Source organism: Myzus persicae, unplaced genomic scaffold (assembly GCF_001856785.1).
Source record: "Myzus persicae strain clone G006 unplaced genomic scaffold, MPER_G0061.0, whole genome shotgun sequence".
Classification (NCBI taxonomy): Eukaryota; Metazoa; Arthropoda; class Insecta; order Hemiptera; family Aphididae; genus Myzus; species Myzus persicae.
The window spans coordinates 1-22,100 of record NW_019100565.1 but is presented as its reverse complement, the minus strand read 5'-3'; the positions used below and the strand labels follow the sequence as shown (position 1 = coordinate 22,100).

General features: G+C 28.0%; 1 protein-coding gene across 1 annotated transcript; it reads right to left on the bottom strand.

Annotated features, from left to right (window-relative positions):
• Positions 1-3,389: 3,389 nt before the first annotated feature.
• LOC111033397 lies at positions 3,390-5,359 on the bottom strand. The gene is made up of 5 exons (XM_022314102.1): positions 5,243-5,359; positions 4,796-5,033; positions 4,558-4,739; positions 4,274-4,478; positions 3,390-4,159 (listed from the first exon to the last, which is right to left on the bottom strand). Exons 1-5 carry the CDS (start codon positions 5,330-5,332, stop codon positions 3,390-3,392), a joined length of 1,485 nt encoding a protein of 494 aa, XP_022169794.1. The 5' UTR covers positions 5,333-5,359.
• Positions 5,360-22,100: the final 16,741 nt, after the last annotated feature.

The following is a 22,100-nucleotide window of genomic DNA, read 5'->3' as shown; positions in this document are numbered from 1 at the left end:
GATACCTACCGCAAGGAATTGCAAAAGGTTCAAAAATTAAAAAAAAAGTGGTGCCGGTGCAGATGATGTATACAAGCCAAAGCTTGCATGGTTTTCTTCAGCTGAAGTATTCTGGCAACGATCTATCATAGGAAGAGAATCGTCTTCAAATTTGGTAAGTAAATAGATAAATAATAAAGAATCAATTATCAATAAATAAATATTAAGAATAATATATTAATACCGAAATAATACTATAAATTGTATAATTACAAACCTTAAGAATGCCTCAAAGTTAATGTATCTATTAACTGTATGAAGGCATGTATTTATTAAAGTTTCATATTTAACCTTACCAATTGATATTAATTATTATATATTATATAATATTAATAATTATATTTTACATAAAATAGTTTATAATAGTTCTTTTTTAAAAAACAAATATCAGAAATCGTTTGCGGCTAAATCGTTGTTTTACGTTATTTCGTAAAAGTTTAAATTTCAAACGCACGTAAATAAATATTAGTTTAGTGTGGTAGTTTTTTTTACAGATGTTTGAAGAAAAACTTATGGAGAACTATGTATCAGTTTGAAACCTTAGGTATTTATACTTAAAATTAAATGCATTTCAACTACAAAATAACTTAAAATGTTCGCAATTTTATCAATTTCGTAAAAATTTGATCCTTATACGCTTATAAAAAAAAGTTGTGACATACGATTTTTGATTTTTTTTAATGGCTATAAGTAGAACTTATGATATTCAGAAATGTATTATTTTATTATAATAAATAAGAAAACATGAGTCAATTAATGTTATACTTTGATGTATATTTGGTTATATTACTTTTTATTACATTATCTATAATATTGATGAAATAGTGAAATACATACACTTATACGTTTTAAAAAAGTTATTCATTTTCGACTGTTAGTGTTGGTTCTATACCAATTGACGTCATTTGCCATGGAACGCAGCATGCTTATTTTCATTGTGACCGCGACCGCCGCCTACCTTCGATCCTTGTCTCTGTGTCTCATCTACTCTTCCACTCTATAGTCTATAATAATTGTACCGCAATAACTCGTCTACCACAATCGGTTTTTCAATATTTTAATCTCAAACTGTATAATATAATGTTGGGTATATACGTACGTTATTAATAATTATTTATATTCTAGAACCGGTAGACTGATCTACGAGTAACCACGGCCTGTCAGCCGTCAGTTTTACCTTGGTAATTGTATGGTGTTTGCTCGACGGAGTGACACACGGCCGACAGCGTCGACCGTCCTGGCATACGCGGTTAGTAGTTAGTTAGGTTAATAGTTATTTAATATTTTTTTGTATTATGTAAGTTACGAATAAATTAATAAACGCCAACACTATAAATATTCCTTTAAAAATAAGTCAATGTTATGCTTTTTTCGAATTATTTTACACCATTATTTGAAATAAAATAAGAAACATCGGAGTTAAATTTAGCCTGTAGAAGGTTTTTTTCTTTCAGATAAATAAATAGTTATCAAAATCCGACAATATTCTACATCTACAAGGTCTGAGAGTTCATTAAACAATATTTATTTTTACTTTACTCCAAATATCAAGTCGTTACCTTTATGAATTTTATTTAATGTTTTTTTTTAATATTGCCATTAAACTAAATATTTGTAGGTGCATTATTTAAATTCAAATTTGATTGACAAAAACTAACACATGGACAATTTCTTGTATACTACCAAAATATTTACATTTTTACAAATTATTATTTTGTATTAAAACAAAAATTACAAATTTACAACTTTTATTAATAAATAAATATTAGAAATAAATAAGTTAATTAAATGTTGTATAATAATAAACAACTTATTGTAGAGTTTCTAGCAGTGTCTTTTCAAGGAATTATATAAAACTAATAAATATTGAAATACGAGTATCTACCTACACATAACATATTAATATAACGACGAAAGTCTTATAATAAGTCATTTGTAATCATATTTTTAACTTTAATATGTACCTAATATTTAATAATAATGCAAATTAATTTTCAAAACATGGTATCTGTCGCATGTGTGGTGTGTGTTGGGTGGTGGTAAAAGTAGCAGTATAAACTTCAAATAAAAATAAAAACATATTATCAGCTCTAACAGCTCTTTGCTTACATATTACTAGTAAGTTGAGCCAGCAAACTTCGTACCTCCTAACAGTCAATGAATGTAGTGATATCCTTTAGCTAAACTTAATTTATGATTTTAATAAATGTAATGAAATAAATACAAACAATGTTAGAAGTTCAATAGTCCAGGGTTATATACATAGGCGTATAAAGGAAAATAAAGAATAATCGCGATTGTGACGGTTGTGCGACCTTTTCTAGGCGGCCCCTACCAAATTTTTTTTCTTTCCAAAATAATAATATTATTACACGGGATTTCGGTAATGTCCTCGACGACGACGACATTCGCACTATCATTAAAATAATTTTCAGATGAAGGCAACTCGGATTATTATTGGAGGCAGTACTCGTTTCTTACAGGCAGGGCTGGGCAAGATACCTCAAAAAAAGTATCTAAATACAAGATACAAGATACATTTATGACTAGTATCTAAATACAAGATACAAGATACTATAATATTTTTAAAGATACTAGATACAAGATACATGTATCTGAGATACCTGTAAGATACAAGATACTTAATATATTTATTTATTTTTATTAATTTCTTAATTTACCTTCGATATAATTTTATCATATATAATATATATTATATTATAGGTTATAAATGTATAATAATACGGTATATGCATTGATCATTAACAATATAATTTTAAATAACATTAGATACGCTTAAAACAATAATAATACTAATAATAGACAAACGAAATAATAGGTAAAAAGATTTACAGTCTATAAAAAAATTACGTACACAATAAGAAAACGTTATAAAAAAAATAAATATATTTATAAATTAGCAATGTTTACTTATTATTTATTAAATGTTTAAATGTAGGTAATTTATATAAATATTTAATTATATTGTTTATATCCCATTTTTTGAAATAAATTCTTGGTTACCTTTTAAAGAGACTAATTTTTTAAAAGTATCATCTGACATACTTGATCTACATGGAGAATGAATAAGCCCAGCAAAAGAAAATAGTCGTTCAACAGCTGCTGAAGAGGTTAGGCTTGTATTATATTTTATAAATAATTTTTTTATTTTTGGATAATTATCTAAACAACTAAGTGATTTATTTTTATCATTTAAAAAACTTATAAATTCAAGCTCGTTACTTGACTGTTGTCTGAACTGGTCTGGTTCAGAAGAAAAAATAATAAAAGATTCTGACTCTGACTCTGCACCTGAATGGGATTCAATTTCTGAATTACTTTGTTTTGCACTAGATTGCAATTTCATTAATACATAAATGTTGAATTCTTTTTTTCTCTCGATCAGTTGTTATTTCTGGGAGCCAACGTAATTTAAATGTAGGGTGAAAACATGTAGCTAAAATAGCATGATTAGCTTCAGGTGTTAAATTTAAAAAACAATCAAATCTATTAGACAAGGATAATATTAATGGAGATATCATAGAAGACAAATGCCTTAATTGTTTTTCTTTTAACAATTCAAGCCGGTGTTTGAGTGAAAATAATGTTGGTAATAATACACCGTAGTAACAATTAATTTGGCCTTGCAAATAATCTAAAGCACATGCTATTGGCTTTAATAAAATTACAAACTCATCTAAATACTCTATATCTAAATCTTTAAAAACATAATTAGTATTAATAGTATTTAAATGTTCGAAAACAGTATTTAGTTTTGCTTTATTAATAAGAAGTTGACTAATCGAATCAAATAATGAATTCCACCTTGTTGGACAAGGATAAATTAAAGAACAACCTAATATACTTTTTATAACTTCAGCAGATTTCGGACGTCTTGACATGTTCCACAAAAAATTGCACTTTTCAATGGCTGCTACATGTAATCTATTAACTGGTAAAATTTTAATAGCTTTCATGAAATCAGAAGTAGCTATCAAGCTTAAAGTATGGCTGGCACATCTCAAATGGTGAGGTAGCAACGTAATCTGATCACCTTCATTCACATTATTATCAGGGACAATTGGTCTAAATTTCAGATATTGTACATCATTATTCTCACCTATAAGTATAATATATAATATATATTGTGTAAGTTGTATAACAAAACATAATCAATTCTTTATGATACATTTAGTACTTCATATTTACCATAATAATCAGAATCATTCTCTACTCGAAAAATCACAACCAAATTGTTTAAAGGCTTTCACGAAATTGCTTCCATTATCGGTAATTGTTGATACCACTTGTTCACGCCGTAGAGAAAATTCACCCAAAATGTTATAAAGCATTTCAGCCACACGATCGTATGAATGTTTTCCGGTAAAACGGTTACATGCTAGTACACAGTTTTGTCGTTCTAATGTAATTGAATCAATCTATAAAAATCATTAAATTAACATATTATATACAATTATTATTGAATTAATACATAATATATGTTTATATTTTAAATACCCAGTGTGCTGTAACACCCATAAAACTGCGATGTTTGGTGGACCAAATATCAGCAGTTGTCGTGACCAACAACTGTTTCATTACAAACAAATTTTTAATTGCATCGTTTATTTTTATATAATCACCATCTATACGGCGACTAAGAGTTCTTCGAGAGTATATTGTAAGATCACAATCTAAATCTATGCAATAAAAGAATTAATAATATCGTATAATATTTTTCATTTCATGGAGTTACCTTTAAATATTTTTATGAAATTTCCATCTTCCACTGTAGACAGTGGTTTCATACCAAGAATAATGTAACGCATAATATTTTTGTCTAATTTTTTTTGTTTATGATCAGTACTTTTAAATTCAGTCAGTTTCCTTTGTTTTGTTGAAATTTGAGAATTATCATTTGATGTACCTGCTCTTTTACGTCCTCCGTCTTTTAAGTACGCGTCATATGCTTCCAATTCTGACATATGCAATCTCTAAAAAATGTTATTAATTGTACAATATTGTTATTATTAAATAATATTATAAATTGTGAATTTTAATAACTCTACATAATATTATATAAACATATAGTTATAAATGTTGTGGTACATATGTACATTATATATTTGTTGTATATGTTATAAATTGGTTAATTGGTTAATATTATAGACATAAAGTTTCCATATTTTAAATAGGTACTTACTTTCATATGTAGTCTAAAATTTGATGTGGAATTTATTGCTCCTGAAATAATTCTGTTTTCTTTTTTTTTCTCTTTACATGTTACACACATAGCTTTTACATTAGAATTTACATTTATTATTTCATCAGAATTTAAAATCGTATATAATTTGCCATCTAAGCATTTTGGAATATTAACATTTTGGTTATCCATGTTTTTAATAACAGATATATAGATATTAAATTAATATTTACAAATATTAAAACAATGCACAAAATATAATTTTTTCGTCACTTTGTCAATCTACACAAACACCGCACAGATGCATAAATACGCACGAGACAGACAGAGAATATGAACGAACAGTCGTCAGTCGACGACCGGTGATCAACGAAGTCTTATCGCTGATATAATATTATCGCCAGACACCAAAGTTACTTTAATCTAATATATTATTATCTAACATATTATTACTAATTGGGCAATTGGGAAAATTGTTTTTTTTTTTTTTTTTTATTAGCCTCTAGTAAAAACTATGATGGCTCAAGGGAAAATTGTTATATAAATGAAATATGAAACATATTTTTTGAATGTAGGTATCTAGTATCTTAATCATAAAAAGATACTAGATACAAGTCAATAAAGTATTTAAATACCCGATACAAGATACATTCAAATTATGTATCTCGATACAAGATACAAGATACAATTGTATCTAAGATACGTATCTCAAATGCTAGTATCTAAGATACTGCCCAGCCCTGCTTACAGGGAATCCCGTCACTATCCGCCGCAGTGCCGTATATAGGGAGGGGGCTTCTAGGCCCGGGTCCATAGGGAAATTGCAGATTAAATTAAAACATTTTATGCACATTGCTAAATTATTTAATTATATATTTATATGATACCATGGCCCGACGCCCGTAGTCCGTACCTACTATTATTGTTGTGTCCTATGCTAGTATGATGTTTTTGAGGTGTAAAATTCACGTCACTGACTGATACCATGGTCCATGATTATAATTACCAATCAAAATACGAATAAACTGAAAGGACGCGAAAAGTAAAGCTTAGAAAAAAAATTTCTAGTTGTAGCTATGGTGGGGGTAAATTTGCCCATACTGAAAATAATTTCTATAAACGCCACTGATTCGCCGACGCCATTGAGCTTGTATTTTCGACGAATACACGGCGACCCGTTATCTAGTGCTGTTCGGTGAACAGGGAAACAAAATATTAATACGGAATTTTAATACGTCTTTAATACGATTATTAAACCGGTCAAATAATATCATTCTAGATTAATATTTTGTTTATTTTTTAAACGCAAATCTTTCCGATATATTTTAATAGTTATTCTGCTATTCGGTACGGGGACGAATCTAACAAGTCAGAGATGATCAAAATCGGTCCAGCCGTTCTTGAGTTATAAACGGTGTAACTAACCCGACTTAGTTTTATTTATATAAAAGATAGTATCACCCGGACACTCGACATAACGTAATAACTTCATATTGTTTTGTGAACAATTGTAAATAATTGTAATTTGTATACTATACATGTAATATTATTATTACATACTATAGTATAGCTATCATAATTGTATACTTTTCTATTCGGCGAACGTTCTAAATAAAATACGTATATTATTAATATTATTATGTAGGTATTTGGTTTAACATTAGGTACCTAACCTATATTTCGTTCTGACTTTGCGCCCATGGCTTGGACAAGTTTCTCTAAGTCCTTGCTACTGCTCTGTGCCTACCATAGGTATTTCTCTCATAATATGGGTTGAGTATTTAAAAATCAACAATCAAACCGGGAATCATCAAACGATTATAATGACCACCTTAGGTCTTAGTACGTTTTTGTTCGTTGTTATTCGATTTACAAGATTTATATTATTTAAATTGTCGGAGAACTTACGGGAGCAATTATTTATATTTTATTAATTGGGTCACTTGACATAATAAAAATAATAAATATCATTACGGGTTACTCATACCAAATTAGCATATTTATTTATTACATACTTTCAAAAAAAAACAAACACATTACCACGTATCGGGACGACAGACGTGAAACGTTCAGCGTCAATTTTAACCGATCAACGACTGACTAGTGACTACTGACTAATGACAAGGACAAGCTATTCGCGTATACCATATTAATATCATCGATTCTAGAACATTCGACGGAAACACCCAATCGCTATCGAATCGGCAATCCCGAAGACCTGATAGATGCCCGCCGTCAATTCTAGAATAGACGCTAAAAATATTATGAAAATTAATTTAAAATATTTGTGCCAAGACACGTGCCCCATGTAAATGTTGGAAACTCTAATTTATATAAATATATTATGAATATAATAAACCCTTTTTTGAAATATATTATTTTCACAGATTAAATACATTTAAATTAAAAATGTAATCTGTGTACTGTGTTATGACTGTAGACATTTGTTGGTGCCTGATAAGCCGCAGCGGCTGGACACAATATATATGTGCCGAGAATCTATTTTTCATCGAGGAACGGGACAAGGTCGCGGTCCATCCCCCGCGAGCCTTGCCTGATCCACCGATTGCCGGGTATCGTACGGCCTAGTTCCCCCACGGCCTTTAGTTTGGTTTGGTCTTGCGAGCCGTTCGCACTGTCGCGTCGGTGTTCGTGGTTCGTGACGACGACATATTGCTCCGGTCGAACGTGCTCCATTGCCGAGTGTATCTTCCGGCCGTGCTTCCGTCTAAATCTACCAGCCACCCACATCAACAGGTCACCATAGTGTCTTTGCTAACTGCTAAACCACTAGCCCGAGTGTCCGAGTAAAGGTGAGGTCAGTTGTTATTATATTATAATACCTATGTTCGGTTTTCGGTATCACGCTTTTATATAATTTGATCATTGCCGTCCTATTACGTAATATACCTATTTAGCTCAAGTTTATCAATCATTTTTTCGCCTGATCAGCGATACATCATCACTAGGGTTCGGGACTTGTTGCATTTGCATATTGTTTAATAATGACTGCGGAATAGTCAACGTAAGATATACATTTGCTTTAATTCATAATAGATTGACATGTAACGATTTTAATGAAGCATATTTTTGCGTATTTCCGAGCGAAACGCATACTTGACAAATGTTGGCAATTTAATTGCTATTCATGCCATATCTTTTAAGCAGTTTTCGTTATATGTTAAGAGGATGCTACCCATGCTTATGTTGTCTCCGTCTTACCAACTTACGACATGGCAAATTTTCGTTCACTAGTTTGAATTGTGTACCGTTAGTTTTGATATTAGAGTGAATCAAACAGTATTATCAAACTTTTAGGTAAGTGCATAATCTATGCTTAAGCGTCGGCGGATTTTCGATCATTTCATTTTTGGGTAAGATACGAGAATGTGAAATAACACAAATCAAAAATGCTCATATCTCGCTGAAAATTAATATTTCCTAAAATACTGAAGCACATTTTGTTTTTAAGGTTAATATTTTTTTAAACTTTCATACGTTGTTCGATATACCTAATTATAGAACCAGTCATGACAGGCAACTACGGGAATACCTAATTGTTTCTCCGTATAAATCGGTTTATAAATGAATATGAGATAATAACATTATTGACTGGATTCGGCAACTAGGGAAATACCTAATCGTTCCTGCGTATACTATCGGTTATCGACTATCGTTTATAGTGTTATTGTTGTCGAAAAATTACTAGGTATTTAAAAAAAACTGTCTTAATTAAATTGAATAAATAAAAAATTTTAATTGCTACTAAAAGAATATTCAGTTGTATATTTCGGTTTTTAAGTGCATAATATGTGAATGCATATTTCCTGAAATTTGTGTGCAATAAGTCCCGAACCCTAATGTATCAGGGCTGAGAAAATTAACGATTTTTTTTAAACTCTTTCAAAGTTAAGTTAATGTAAGAAAAAGTAAGTTAAGTTAAAAGTTAACAAATAAATTTTTTATAACTTCGTCAAGTTAAAAATTAATTAATAAAAAAAATTTACTAAGTTAATATTTAAAAATCGATGAAATTGACGAAATGTTATTCGAACTGTAGTACTGTACAACGAAGCACTGAATGAAGCAATGAGTACAGTACAACAACAATACCGTAATTCAAATTATAAGTAGTGAAGTATAAATATTTTAAACAGAGCGTTAACAAAGATATTCAGAAATAATTTTTTCCCCTTGAGTTATTTAATTATTTTAATAATTTCAAATAATAACGTATTTCCGTAATGTGTGGCATATCATATGCGTTACTATGTCATTAGGTAATGAGTAATGATTTATGCAAAATCCGGTCTTTAGTAATTTTAGTAATGAGGAGTGATAATTGCGTAATGGTTAACAAGAAAACTAATTAAGTACACGGACGTAGTTCCCTTAGTACCTATCTACACAATTATATGACTAAAAAGTAGTTAACAAGTTAAATTTGTTAAATGGAGCCGAGATCTCTTAAATTAAGTTATATTAAAAAAAAAAAATTATTTTAATAAATAAATAATTATCAAGCTAGCAGAAAGTGCTATCAATGAGTAGCTTCTTCCAACAAAATCTCATGATATGTTAATAACCTTTATCACATTTTCTTATTATAAAAAAAAAATATGTTACTATTTAACTTATTAAGTTAACATTTAGTTTCAAACATTAAGTAACGAGTTAGTTAATATTAACTTAACGTATTAATTTAATTTAAATTTTTAACTCGTTAATGCTCAGCCTTGGATATCCTTTTGTAAAATACGTACGATACATCGGGTTACTTATTTACATTTATATTATTTTACACTTATACAATATACATGTATAACGCCAAACTACTAAACAAAGTATTAAACATTGATTTTTTTCTGTTATTAATAATATTATTTATTAAATTTTTATCATAATATTGCAATGAAAATGGATGTTCGAATGGAATGTGAATTGACGTACTATTGCAGTTGTTGCCGATAAATCATTATTTCCAATGAAAATCAAGACTGTGCACTTTTCAACCTCACTCTTACCACCTGTAGTCCGGGATTACAGCACTAAATATTAGGGGAAGGCAAATTATGTAAAATTAGTTGGACCGTAAATACATTCATAGATTTAAAATATTTAATAAATATCCTTAGTGATGTAAGGAGTATGTTTAAAACAATTTTTGACCCACATGCAATTAATAATACTTACCAAAAGACTCTAAATCAGTTAGAGAATGATGTAAAAATAAATAAATTTAGGTATACAATTAACAGATTATTAGACAAATGGCTAGACATAGCAAAAAGGTTAAGCGATCATTTGAGTCTGGGGGTACAGCACTACAGTGGATGTTCGATATTGCCGATGCTGATTGCTGACAATGTACGAAGTTATCGTATGATAGTTTGATTAAGGGGACGTACTACGCGGCCTAGAGGATGCGCTGTTATGTGTTTTCGCGATCCGCAAGCTTGCTGCGTTTAAGTCTAGTACCCGCAATCGGCAATCGGCCGAAGACGGCGACGAGTGCTCGTTCGGGAGCGCCGTTTATTTGTCTATGAACGTTTGTCTAGTTTCTACTTACTAGACTCTAGTACGATTCATATCGTTATAAAATGTATACACACAATTGTCTCCGTAATATTAACAATACCCGAGAGTACCTATGACTACCGATTATAATTTAAGACACTGATTACCTAAATTTATGAATTATGACCCTATATATAGACGGTAAAAACTGTATTGTAACATAGCTTGATTTGTATTTATTAAATTATTACTTATTCAAATATAATACCTATAGCAAATTCTAATTTAATAATAAATAAAATAAATACAGCGCATTTAAATTAATATTAATTTTCCGTGTTTTATCTTTTACGTTGAATTGTTAAAGTTATATTAAAATATGATAATAAGTAATAACAAATATTTTTTTAAATAATAATATGTAGGTAGTAGGCATACCTATAGTATATAATATACTCGTAATGATAATAAATAATAATAATGCTCTAAAATCTTTATTTATTAATCTGTATTTTTTGGAGATCGGGTACATTCACTGCCTAAAAATTACTCACTTAAAATGTGTAGTTGTATAATATAATGTAATATAATGTTAAAAAATTGTAACATAAATTGAGCAAACAATTATTTAGGTATATTAGTAACGGTTTAAAATTACTATACAAACTACTGTATAAGTATTACACAATTAAATTAATTACAGTTTATTAAATGTATAAGATAAATCAATAGATTTAGGATGTGACCTATTATTATATCATCGTATTTTTATTTAAAAATAAATTATAATCATATTACATTAATATAACGAAAGGGCGGCAACAATCGACAATTTCCTGTTATTTAACAAAATATTATTTTTTTTCTTTAAAACTATGATTTCTTCTTTGAAAATTATTATAAAAAATTATACAGTTGTTGATATAAAAACACTTAATCATTTTACTTTAAGTAGAATCTTTTTTATTGTTTGAAAGTAAATGATTACCTAATACAATTTATGAACAAGAATAATATAAAATTCATAACATATATTATATTATAATGTAAGGTCATATTATGTTACTTACAGGATTATAAATAAGTTTAATAAAAATATATACATTGTCTAAAAATAAATCATTTGTACAATTTGATACTAACAAACATAATACTAAATATAATATACAATATAAGTTCCTGATTACAGGATCAGACATGAAAAAATAAAATCATGAACAAGCATAAATATTAAAAATATTGTCAAGTAGGTACATACATTATGTATTAATCATCATCAAAATGATAAATTCAAATAGATCAAAGTTGTTTGTTTATGAAACAATTAAAAATTAAACATATTAAATACAATACAATACAATTATTAATAAATGAGATTATAACACATAAGTTCCTTATAATTTAAGATTAGATTGAACATAAGTTAAATAAAAATGTACATAAGCTTGTATAAAAAAATACTGTTGTATGTATAACCTATTATAACATAAATCAAATTATGTATTTTAATAAATACTTTATACGAAGTAATGTTTTACTCGAATTACAGTTTTTTTATAATTAGGATGATATAAATTAATGGTAATCTGAATAAAAATCACCGGGAAAAAAAATCCACAGACAATATTACTCACTAGCACATGTAAATTATTGAAAAAATATATTTTTTAACTTTAATTACCTAATGTAACTACCAACATTATTAATATTTAATTACAAATAAATTCTTATAGTATAGTAATAAATACTTAAAATTTAGAAAATGTTCAATTTTTATAGCTAAGGATTGAAAACTGAAAATTTTACATATACCTACGTTTCTTATAATGTTTTAACTAAAATGTAAACAAAATATTATTCAGAAGCGTTTTTACAAGTCTTAATTTATATAGATGAAGTATTTAAAATATTATAAAATAAAAATAATGATAATTATCAATCAATAGTTAATGAGGTAGGTACTAAAAATTTTCCAATGGAAAACCTGGTGATAACGAGAAATAGAAAATTATTTTTAAATACGTAAACCCACTATTAAAATTAAATAATATATTATAGTTGAATTAAACACACCATTGATGAAATTACATACATGAATAGTTACTTCGTTAAATATATTTTTTACTATTTAAACATACAATTATCAAAACAATAATTGGTCTATTCATTTAATAAACTTCTGTTCATTCATAATATGATTAATTTTTTAAATTGAACGAACGAAGATCTTTATTTTAAGTATGTCGTTAACACATTCAATAATGCTTTTGTAAATACGATACAATTATTATTATTTTAACAAACGTATAGTTGTTAAAACATGATAAATGTATATTATTAATTTTACTAAAGATTTTTGGTTGAGTGTATAACTCATTAGTTGGCCAATAACTCTCCGGGACGAAATATCCTATCTTAATAATTGCCGGGGACGAAACGTCCGTGGACTGGTTTTTTTGACGGAGACGAAACGGCGGGGGCGAAATGTCCGTGATTCATTATGATCATAACAAGTAAACTAAAATGTCACTGGCTAATAAAAAGCAGCCAGACTGTTGTACGTAGAAATAGTACATTTTCTATAAAACCATTGTCGCTTACAAAAAAGGACGATCTGTATCACGAATTTAGAAATCTGCACGTATTTGTAACGATGAACCGTAAAGAGCGTGTGATTTTCTTAAATGCTGTCAAAGAAAAGGTCAAAAGAGGTCTGTGGCCGAAGATAAATTGAATTCCGGGAACCGTTTTGATAAAACCGCCCCATGTCCTTTTAATTATGTGTCTAGCATGTGTACAGTGTACCGCCACATTCATCGTGCGTTGCTGTTGTTGCCGCATACAATGCCTGTAGTTAGGTTTGTGCCGCATTTCCAGCTTGGATCGTACGCCGGGTTTGCTGATCAGGTCGTATAATACAATTAGTATCATACGATGTAATGAATATGTATTTCTAATACCTACCTGTTAGATTTATTTTTATTTTTACTGGTATTTTGTGTAGCGCTTTGATAGCTATTTTCCGCCTTGAATAGGTGTTTATTATTATTTGTATTATTATAATATAATGTTAATATTTGTGCTGCGCATGGCGCTTATGATGTTGGACGCTCTGTATAATTATATTTGTCGGTGTGCATTTTACATTGTGGGTAGTGGGTGGCCTCCCTCCGACCATTGCACTTCGCAAGTCGTTGCCGCTAACCGTGAATTATGATCTGAATTACGATGTATGATTCCCCGATACTATGCACGATTATAAGATTACTTCTTAAAAGGTGACCCTCCCCTCACACTTTGTGGGACTCGGTAGGTACAAGTAATTGTAGTCTGAAGATATATGTATATTATATCTTACAAGTATGATAATATATAGGTCTAATAATTAGTCAGAAAATCACACCAACTTTGTTTTTTTCACGGTTTCTTATCCTACAGTCGGCTATTCTATACATACTACAGTATGTACGACTGCTTATGTGCACGACAGCAATGACCTAATATTTTGTCGTAACGTCGGCAGAAAAATATATGAACAGTGACATCGTCTACGGCGCAGTTGGCGTAGTATTACATTATATATATATATACAGTATACACTTTACATATTATTATACGTTATATATATATTATATATATATAAGAAATACCCATGATAAATACTCGGTATCGGGCACAAAAAGAAATAGTAATGACAAGTCGACGAGTTCTTATTTTTATTCCAAAAAAGGTTAGGTTAGGGCAATATTTTATTGTACCTATTTTGTATACATCTGCTGTCCAAGAACATAATGAATGCGTTTTGTTATAGTAAGACCCGTCACGCATTGTCAGCACGCTATGCCATATAGCTAAACATTGAACCCCCTTCGTCATAGGTTGCCCTAGCCAATGACATAGCACTATCGCAGCCACCCACTCCGGAATCAACCTACACTGCTCCTTCGGCGACTACGACCATTACAAAATAAATTTATTTTGTCATGGTCATATACAGTCGAACCCACTCTCCAGTGCTGTAGTGCGATCACGATGCTCTTTGTGGACTCCGATTTCGATAATGATTTCAAATTATAATATTATTTTAAAACTAAGTCTATTTACTGTCAAATAACCGTACACCATGAAATTTGCTCGTCAGACCATCTCCCGATTGCCATTCATTCACAGCAAGATCGTGGTTGTTTCGATGTCTATATCTCGACGCGGATGATCGGACTGCAAGTAATAAATATATATTGTCGTATACGAGGATTGGTAATATAAGCATGATTTTAATTATAATTTGGAAGTAGAGGGCAGATTTTTATTTAAGTAAATATATTTTTACTTTTGAAATTTTTTGATTTTTGCTTAATTTTTACGAATTGTAATAGTTTCAAGCAAATCTTGGACATTTGACTCACCGATAGAACTTTTGACACCTAGGATTTTTACATAGGTAATATTGGAATGCGCATTTGATAAAATAATTGCAAATATTAAATTAATATTAATGTTTGATAAGTGGAAATCATACATACATTTTTATAAATTTATGTCAGTTATTAGTAATAATAATTTTTATATACATATAATTTATTGTTATGTAGGTATAATAATGTAACACAGCCAATCCTTCCAATCCCGTGACTGTACCAAATTATGTTTATATTACAATTTAAATTTAAATTTTTTGTATGCAAAATCAGTTTGCATGTACTTAACCAAAAAATATTAATAAACTTTGGTGCTTAAAATTTTAACGGAATGTTTAAACTTGTATTTTCTTCTTGAATTGCCATAAGACATTTTCTGTCCCACAATTGTTGGAATAATACAATGGAAGGTGGAAGGTGTTGTGCCATAAATTGTTGACCTTTTAGTGGATAATCTTAAAAACTTATTATACCTAAATACAATTTAAACTATTATGTTAAAATAATAAATATTATAGAACACTTATATACAACGGGTAATTGTTTAATTTACTTTATTTTTAGTAATATTTTTGAATTTATTTTATTATTATTTTTTCACACAAGTTATAATTACAATATTATCATTGTACCTTAACTACAAAATGTTTATTTCCATCTTCTTATTTTTTTTAGAATACTTAGATAGTTATATTATAGGCACATTATTTTATTTTTATTAATATTTTAAACTACACATTTTTATAGTAGCATTAGGTATTTAATTAAATTAATGTAAGATATAGATATTTTTAAATACAATTTCAATAGTTAATTGTAAGTAAATGTATTTTTGATGCTTTTTTGTACAAATAAGTTGATTAAATCTAAAAAAAGATCAAGGAAAATAACTGTAATGTAATTTTGAGTATTTTATATTTTTATATATAAATGATAAATTTGGCTGCTAAAAATGCATGTAGGTACATCTTTAGATTGTTGTATGTCAAATTATTATCTTACGATTTACAATCTCTTGTGGAGAAAGAAAGATTAAGTTCAAATCAAAGAAAAGTAAAAGGTAGTACGAGAATTTGTTGCTAGCGACGTGATCGTTGTGGACCATGTTGATTGTTGTCTTTGCTTTGTGTTTATAAAAATAATTGATTGTCTTATCCCCATATTCTCAATATCGGTTGAATAAAACTATTTATATTAGTAATATTTACTATGGTTTAGCATGTTTAATATCAAATCTTAATGATGAGCTCTTATCACCGTAGTAAATATAGAACAATAAGATTGTTTCAAATTATTAATATTTGATTGTTTTTCTGTTGCTTTTTTTTAGCCATCCTAACAATAAATTAAAAAAATTCTAAAAGTTAAAGCTAGACGTTGGCCAATGGATCAAAGTGAATAAGTATTTTTAAATATATAAATATTTGTTTATTGCTTACATACTTATTATTCAAAATTATCAACAAAAAACATTTAATTGCACTAGAGAATAAATAATTGCTATATTTATTTATAACCTTGTTTGTAATTTGTGGTATCGGTACTTTTGATTGGCATTCTAATCGTCCTATTTATTAGCAACATAAAAAAATATAAATATAATTTTATTTTATACATTGGTACATATTATAGACATGTATGCCAATTTTAAACACATAAATAATGAAAATAAGAAGTAATACATTAAATTTTTGGGATAATTAATAATTAAGGTTATTATTTTAACTTATTCAAGTTATAACCTATCAGAAATTATAAAAATGTATGTAAGGTACAGGTTTACAGTATTAAAAAAAAATAATCATATTTGGTATTTTGATTAAAGAATTGCTTCTTAAAATATTTACCCCAATCTGTTATTTATTTGATTTTTAATTTTAGTAAAAAAACCTATGAAAAATTACTTTTAAAATCTATTAGGTACCTACTGAAGAAAGTTAACATTTAAGAAGAGCTAATTAATTGTAATACCTACTAAAAAATAGTTAGTCATACAGAAACAATGAATAATGATAACAAGTATAATTAATAGAAACTTATAATGAAAAGAGCTTCAATAGCTTACATTTGTCAATAAGTATGTAAACAAAATGTTTTGTTAATTGTGTTATACTGAAGCTTAAAATTTGAATTGAGTTTTACAATTATAACATTGCTTATATAGTTTAAAAATTAACTGTTATACACTTATTCAGTTTTAAATAACAATATATCATATTATTATCATGTACCTACTTAGTATGGAATAAAAATGTATTACATTGCAAAATATTGATTTATATTACATTAGTGTTGAATGTCCACTTTAGACTATGGTATAGGTACCTACTATTGTATTTAAATATACGAGTTGTTTCTGAAAACCATGTACTAACTTGGAAAAGAGTACTTGGAGATACAACAGGTAATTTACAATTGAGCAATTGGCAGATCTCATTTGTATATATGTAGGTACTCAAATCAAGCATAACCAATGTAATTTGGTTTTATGGTTTATAATTTGGTAGTATGTTTTTGATCTTAGAGTTCAAAATTGACAAGTCTGTACACTATAAGAACCACTGGCATGGCATTGCGTTCTGTAAGTTCTTTGTGTTTTCCAATGTGTGTATAAGTGGAACTGCTGTTATGGCATTTGTCCTTGTAAGTTCCATATTATGTCGTGAATAATAATTATGAACATAAGTCATAAATAATAACCATCGCCAAAAGAAATTGCAATCGTTACAAACAATATTTGCATACATTTAAGTAGTACCTATATTATATGCAGTAAAGTAGACAATTTTGAATAATTATGTTGAATCACTAATTTGGTATATTTAATATGATATAGGCAGGTATAGGTAATTTGTATTTAGATTAAAATACCTCAAAATATTTGGTGATGATAATATGATATTGATTTATATAATTTAAAAGGTTCTATAAAAGTGTATGTATAATTAATTTGTACTAATATATTCAATAGCACTAATAAATGTTAATGAATTCCGATTATATTGGTATCTCACATATTTTGACAGAACTGTAGAGAATTTCCAAAAGTATAAAGTGAGCAAAGAAATCATTTTTTTTAAAATTGACTTAATATCTCAAGAGTAAAGTTGAAAGTTAAAATAACATTGATTTCTTCTGTTGGAATGGAGAAAAATCCTAACATGTTAAAATTACAATTTTCATCTAACAAAAACTAAATAAAGTTATTTCTCTATGACTTCCTATTTACAGTTATTAATGATATTGAACGGTTAATTAAAACTTTGGTGAACATATTTTTACTTTATACTCAAAAAATTGAAATTTTTGTAAAACAAATCTGTAAGACTCATTTACAAATCAACAAAAATAAACGGCCTTATATTAACATTCAGAGATATGTTGTATTTTTATTGTTTCAAGAGAAAACTATTTTTAGATACCTAAATTGTATGATAAAAACATTAAGGACCTTCTTGCTTAAATAAAAGTACCGTTATGACAAATTGCAAAGGTTTAAATATTGATTTTGAAATTTTGAATAGTATGAACAAGAATATTTGTATTTTGCATCCCACTCTGCAAAAATCAGCTCAGGAGAAGTCACATAGAACGCATTTTATGATCGTCAATGTTAAGAATGTAGACGAGAAATTAATGGAATATCCCTAGGTATGCTAACGTCCAGTTGACGTTTAACTTTTATATCAGACCTCTCCTAGATTTCTAGTTTTGAAGTCTCCGAGAGGTTTGTATGTAACATTTTCAAGATATTTTATTTTAACGGCTTATCAACATCAGTTTTTATTTTCTAAGGCATTTACATTATTTAACTTCTAATTAATCTTTCAAAGATGCTGTAACCAAAACAGTATATATCGAGTAAGCAGAGATGGGCAAGATACACAAAAATCAGTATCGCGATACTAGATACTTATACTTGGATTTGGAGTATCGAGATACTAGATACCTGATACTTATATTTTAAGTATTAAGATACTCGATACTCACATTTTGAGCATTAAGATACTCAATACTCGAAATATAATTAGTCACAGGTTTTATTAAAAATTGTATTTGTACACAACTAAGTTTATATTTATAAATTAGTTAATATAGACCACATATTTAATAACTTAATAATAATATTATACAATACAATTAATTATTATTCATGTACATAATTATTTAAATAATCATAAACTACACAATAAGTAATAATTAAAACCGTAAATTGATTATTTTTATACTAAAGTCCATAATACCACTAATTATTAAACTAATTACTTGGTATTGAATTATTTTTATATTTAATCACATTATGATATGTTATTCTTATACTTACGGGTAATTTATACTTCATGCGAAATTTGTCATGTTGAATTTTTCTACAATCTTTATCTGGATCAAAACGATCACCTAAAAAAATGAAAGTTAACCAAACATGCACAAACAACGTGTACGGATACACAACAAAAAGAAAACGGGTTTTTAAACCTTTCATAAAACATGAAGGTTTCGGTACTGGTATTTAGTTTTAAGTATTGTATTTGAAAAATAAAATGAAATGTTCAATAGTTAAATGCGAATTTTAATTAAATATACCTGTGTCTATCATATAGAACGCTATCCAGTAAATTATTTCCATAAATAAATTATCCCTCGTGATACACAGATCTAGAGGGATGTGTTCATAATTTTTGTGAAACTTTCCCAACAAAGCCAATACATCGAGTTTACTAAAAACCGCTTGATGGTAATTATTTCCATTAAGTGAAATTATTCTACTAAAAAATACTCTCGTTTTATAGTCTTATCTATTTCTTCCAAGTGTTAAATATTTTTCATCATGAATTACCACTGGCATATGGTCTCTCTATTTCTTATAAGGATATTATGGGTATGTGGGAAGTACATGTTTTGAAAATTAAAGTCAAAAGATAAATCACCCAACCCTTCAAACAAAATATCGTTAGTGAAATCTTTGGATGTTAATAATGCAACAATATTAGTTTTTAGATAAACCAGGGACATAGCTGTGACATGGGTATTGTTATGGAAACGACTAAAATAAAAAATTATTAATTTGATTGTATTAAACAATAAATTAAATAATAAATAATTTAATAAATTAAACAATAAATTGTTAATGTTATATTCTTTGGTGTGTGGTGACATATTTTTACACTGAAAAAAAACCTTGGTAAAATTGTTAAAAATCTAGTTTTAATCAACAAATGTATTGTCACTATAAAGAATTTTGTTCAATTAATAAAACTAAATTGTTAATTTGTATAAATGATAAAAATTATATCGTCGGCTAATAGGTCAATTATTGTAACCCTCAATTATGAAATTGTTCAGGAGGCACTAAAATATAGTTTTTTTTATGATTCTATTAACTTACAAGCTTAATTTTTGTTTTTTTAGATTCTAAAATAATGTATTTATAAAGGAATGTCATACTTACTAAACTAAATACAATATGTTATATTGTTATGTTACTCCAAACTGAAGTACCTAGTTGGTTACACTACTTGACCTACAATAATATTAATTATTGTGGCTTGATAATTTCAGACAGTGATGGATGCTGTAATTGACTTAAAATAATTAAATTGTGCCAATTACTGTAACCCTCAATAAAATATAATTGTAGTTGAAGACAACAAGTGATATTCAATTAAACTTGTTTATTGTTTATAAATATAAGAACAATATTGTAATAAATATTAAAAACAGCACTTATAAATTATGTATAATTAATAGGAATTAAACAACAAATAAAAATTAAAACAGTACTTATAATGTATTATTAAATAACAAAAAAAAATAAAAACAATTACTCAATCACTATTAGGTACCTACTATTAGTTAAGTCTTTTACGGTTTAGGTAACTAATGTACAATTAAAAAATATTTAACAAAAATCATGACAATAAAGGTGAAGTACCTTTAATTTTGATCTCGTTCAGTCTCTGTATTACAGTCTTCTTCATCAGTCTCCTGTAGTGTATCTTCCACTATTTCATTTCTTTTTATATTTATATATTCTTTATGATACCTGTTAGGTATGACACCTCTTTCGCAAAGTTTTAATAAATCAGTGTATTTTGCCACTGATATTGGGAGTATTTTTTTAAATGCTGGTTGAGGTTCTGAATTTTTCGGTAACTGTTTGTCTTTAGAACGTCTACGCTCTTTTGTTTGAGCAATTGTAACAGTTTTTTCTTCACTTCCTGGATCATAACAAAAATTCAATAAAATAGTAGATGATTTTTTTGGGAAAGTAACTTTTTTTAATTCACTCATTTTTATTTTCTGTCCATCATTTGTTGTTGTCAATTTAGGGAAATTATCGGATTGAAGTTTTTTGAAATCTTTAAAATCTGTATGTTTAAGAACAAAAACTTCATATGGTTTTGGCTTGTTTCTGGAATTCACTATTATAGTTGGCCACTCAGACGGTGCCCTAACAATTTTTTTTTTTAAGTTTGAATCAATTGCTGAATGAACAGAGTCTACCGGCATATATGTATGTCCAGGTTGTAAATATGTTATACTAACAGAATTAATGTTTATAGCTACTTTATTCATGAACCAAAATATTGCTGAAAGAACTTGATTATTTTTATTTTGGCCCGGGCATGAGTCACAAAATAATGATACAGTATTAACAGTGGATCTTTCTTCAACAATTGTTAAGTACTTAATCAAAGTAGAGCATATTTCATTAGAACCTCTTAGACCATCCTGTTCTCCCCAAACAAAGCAATAACCGTTGCGAGTACCGCTTTCATAAAATGTTTCGTTATACATAGTATATTTCCTTGAATAAAATAAAAGCATACTATCTCCATGAGGAGTATTTAAAATTTTTTGTAAATCAAACGATGTACATACAAAAGACATGTCATTTTTAGATTTTACTTGTTCTTCTAAGT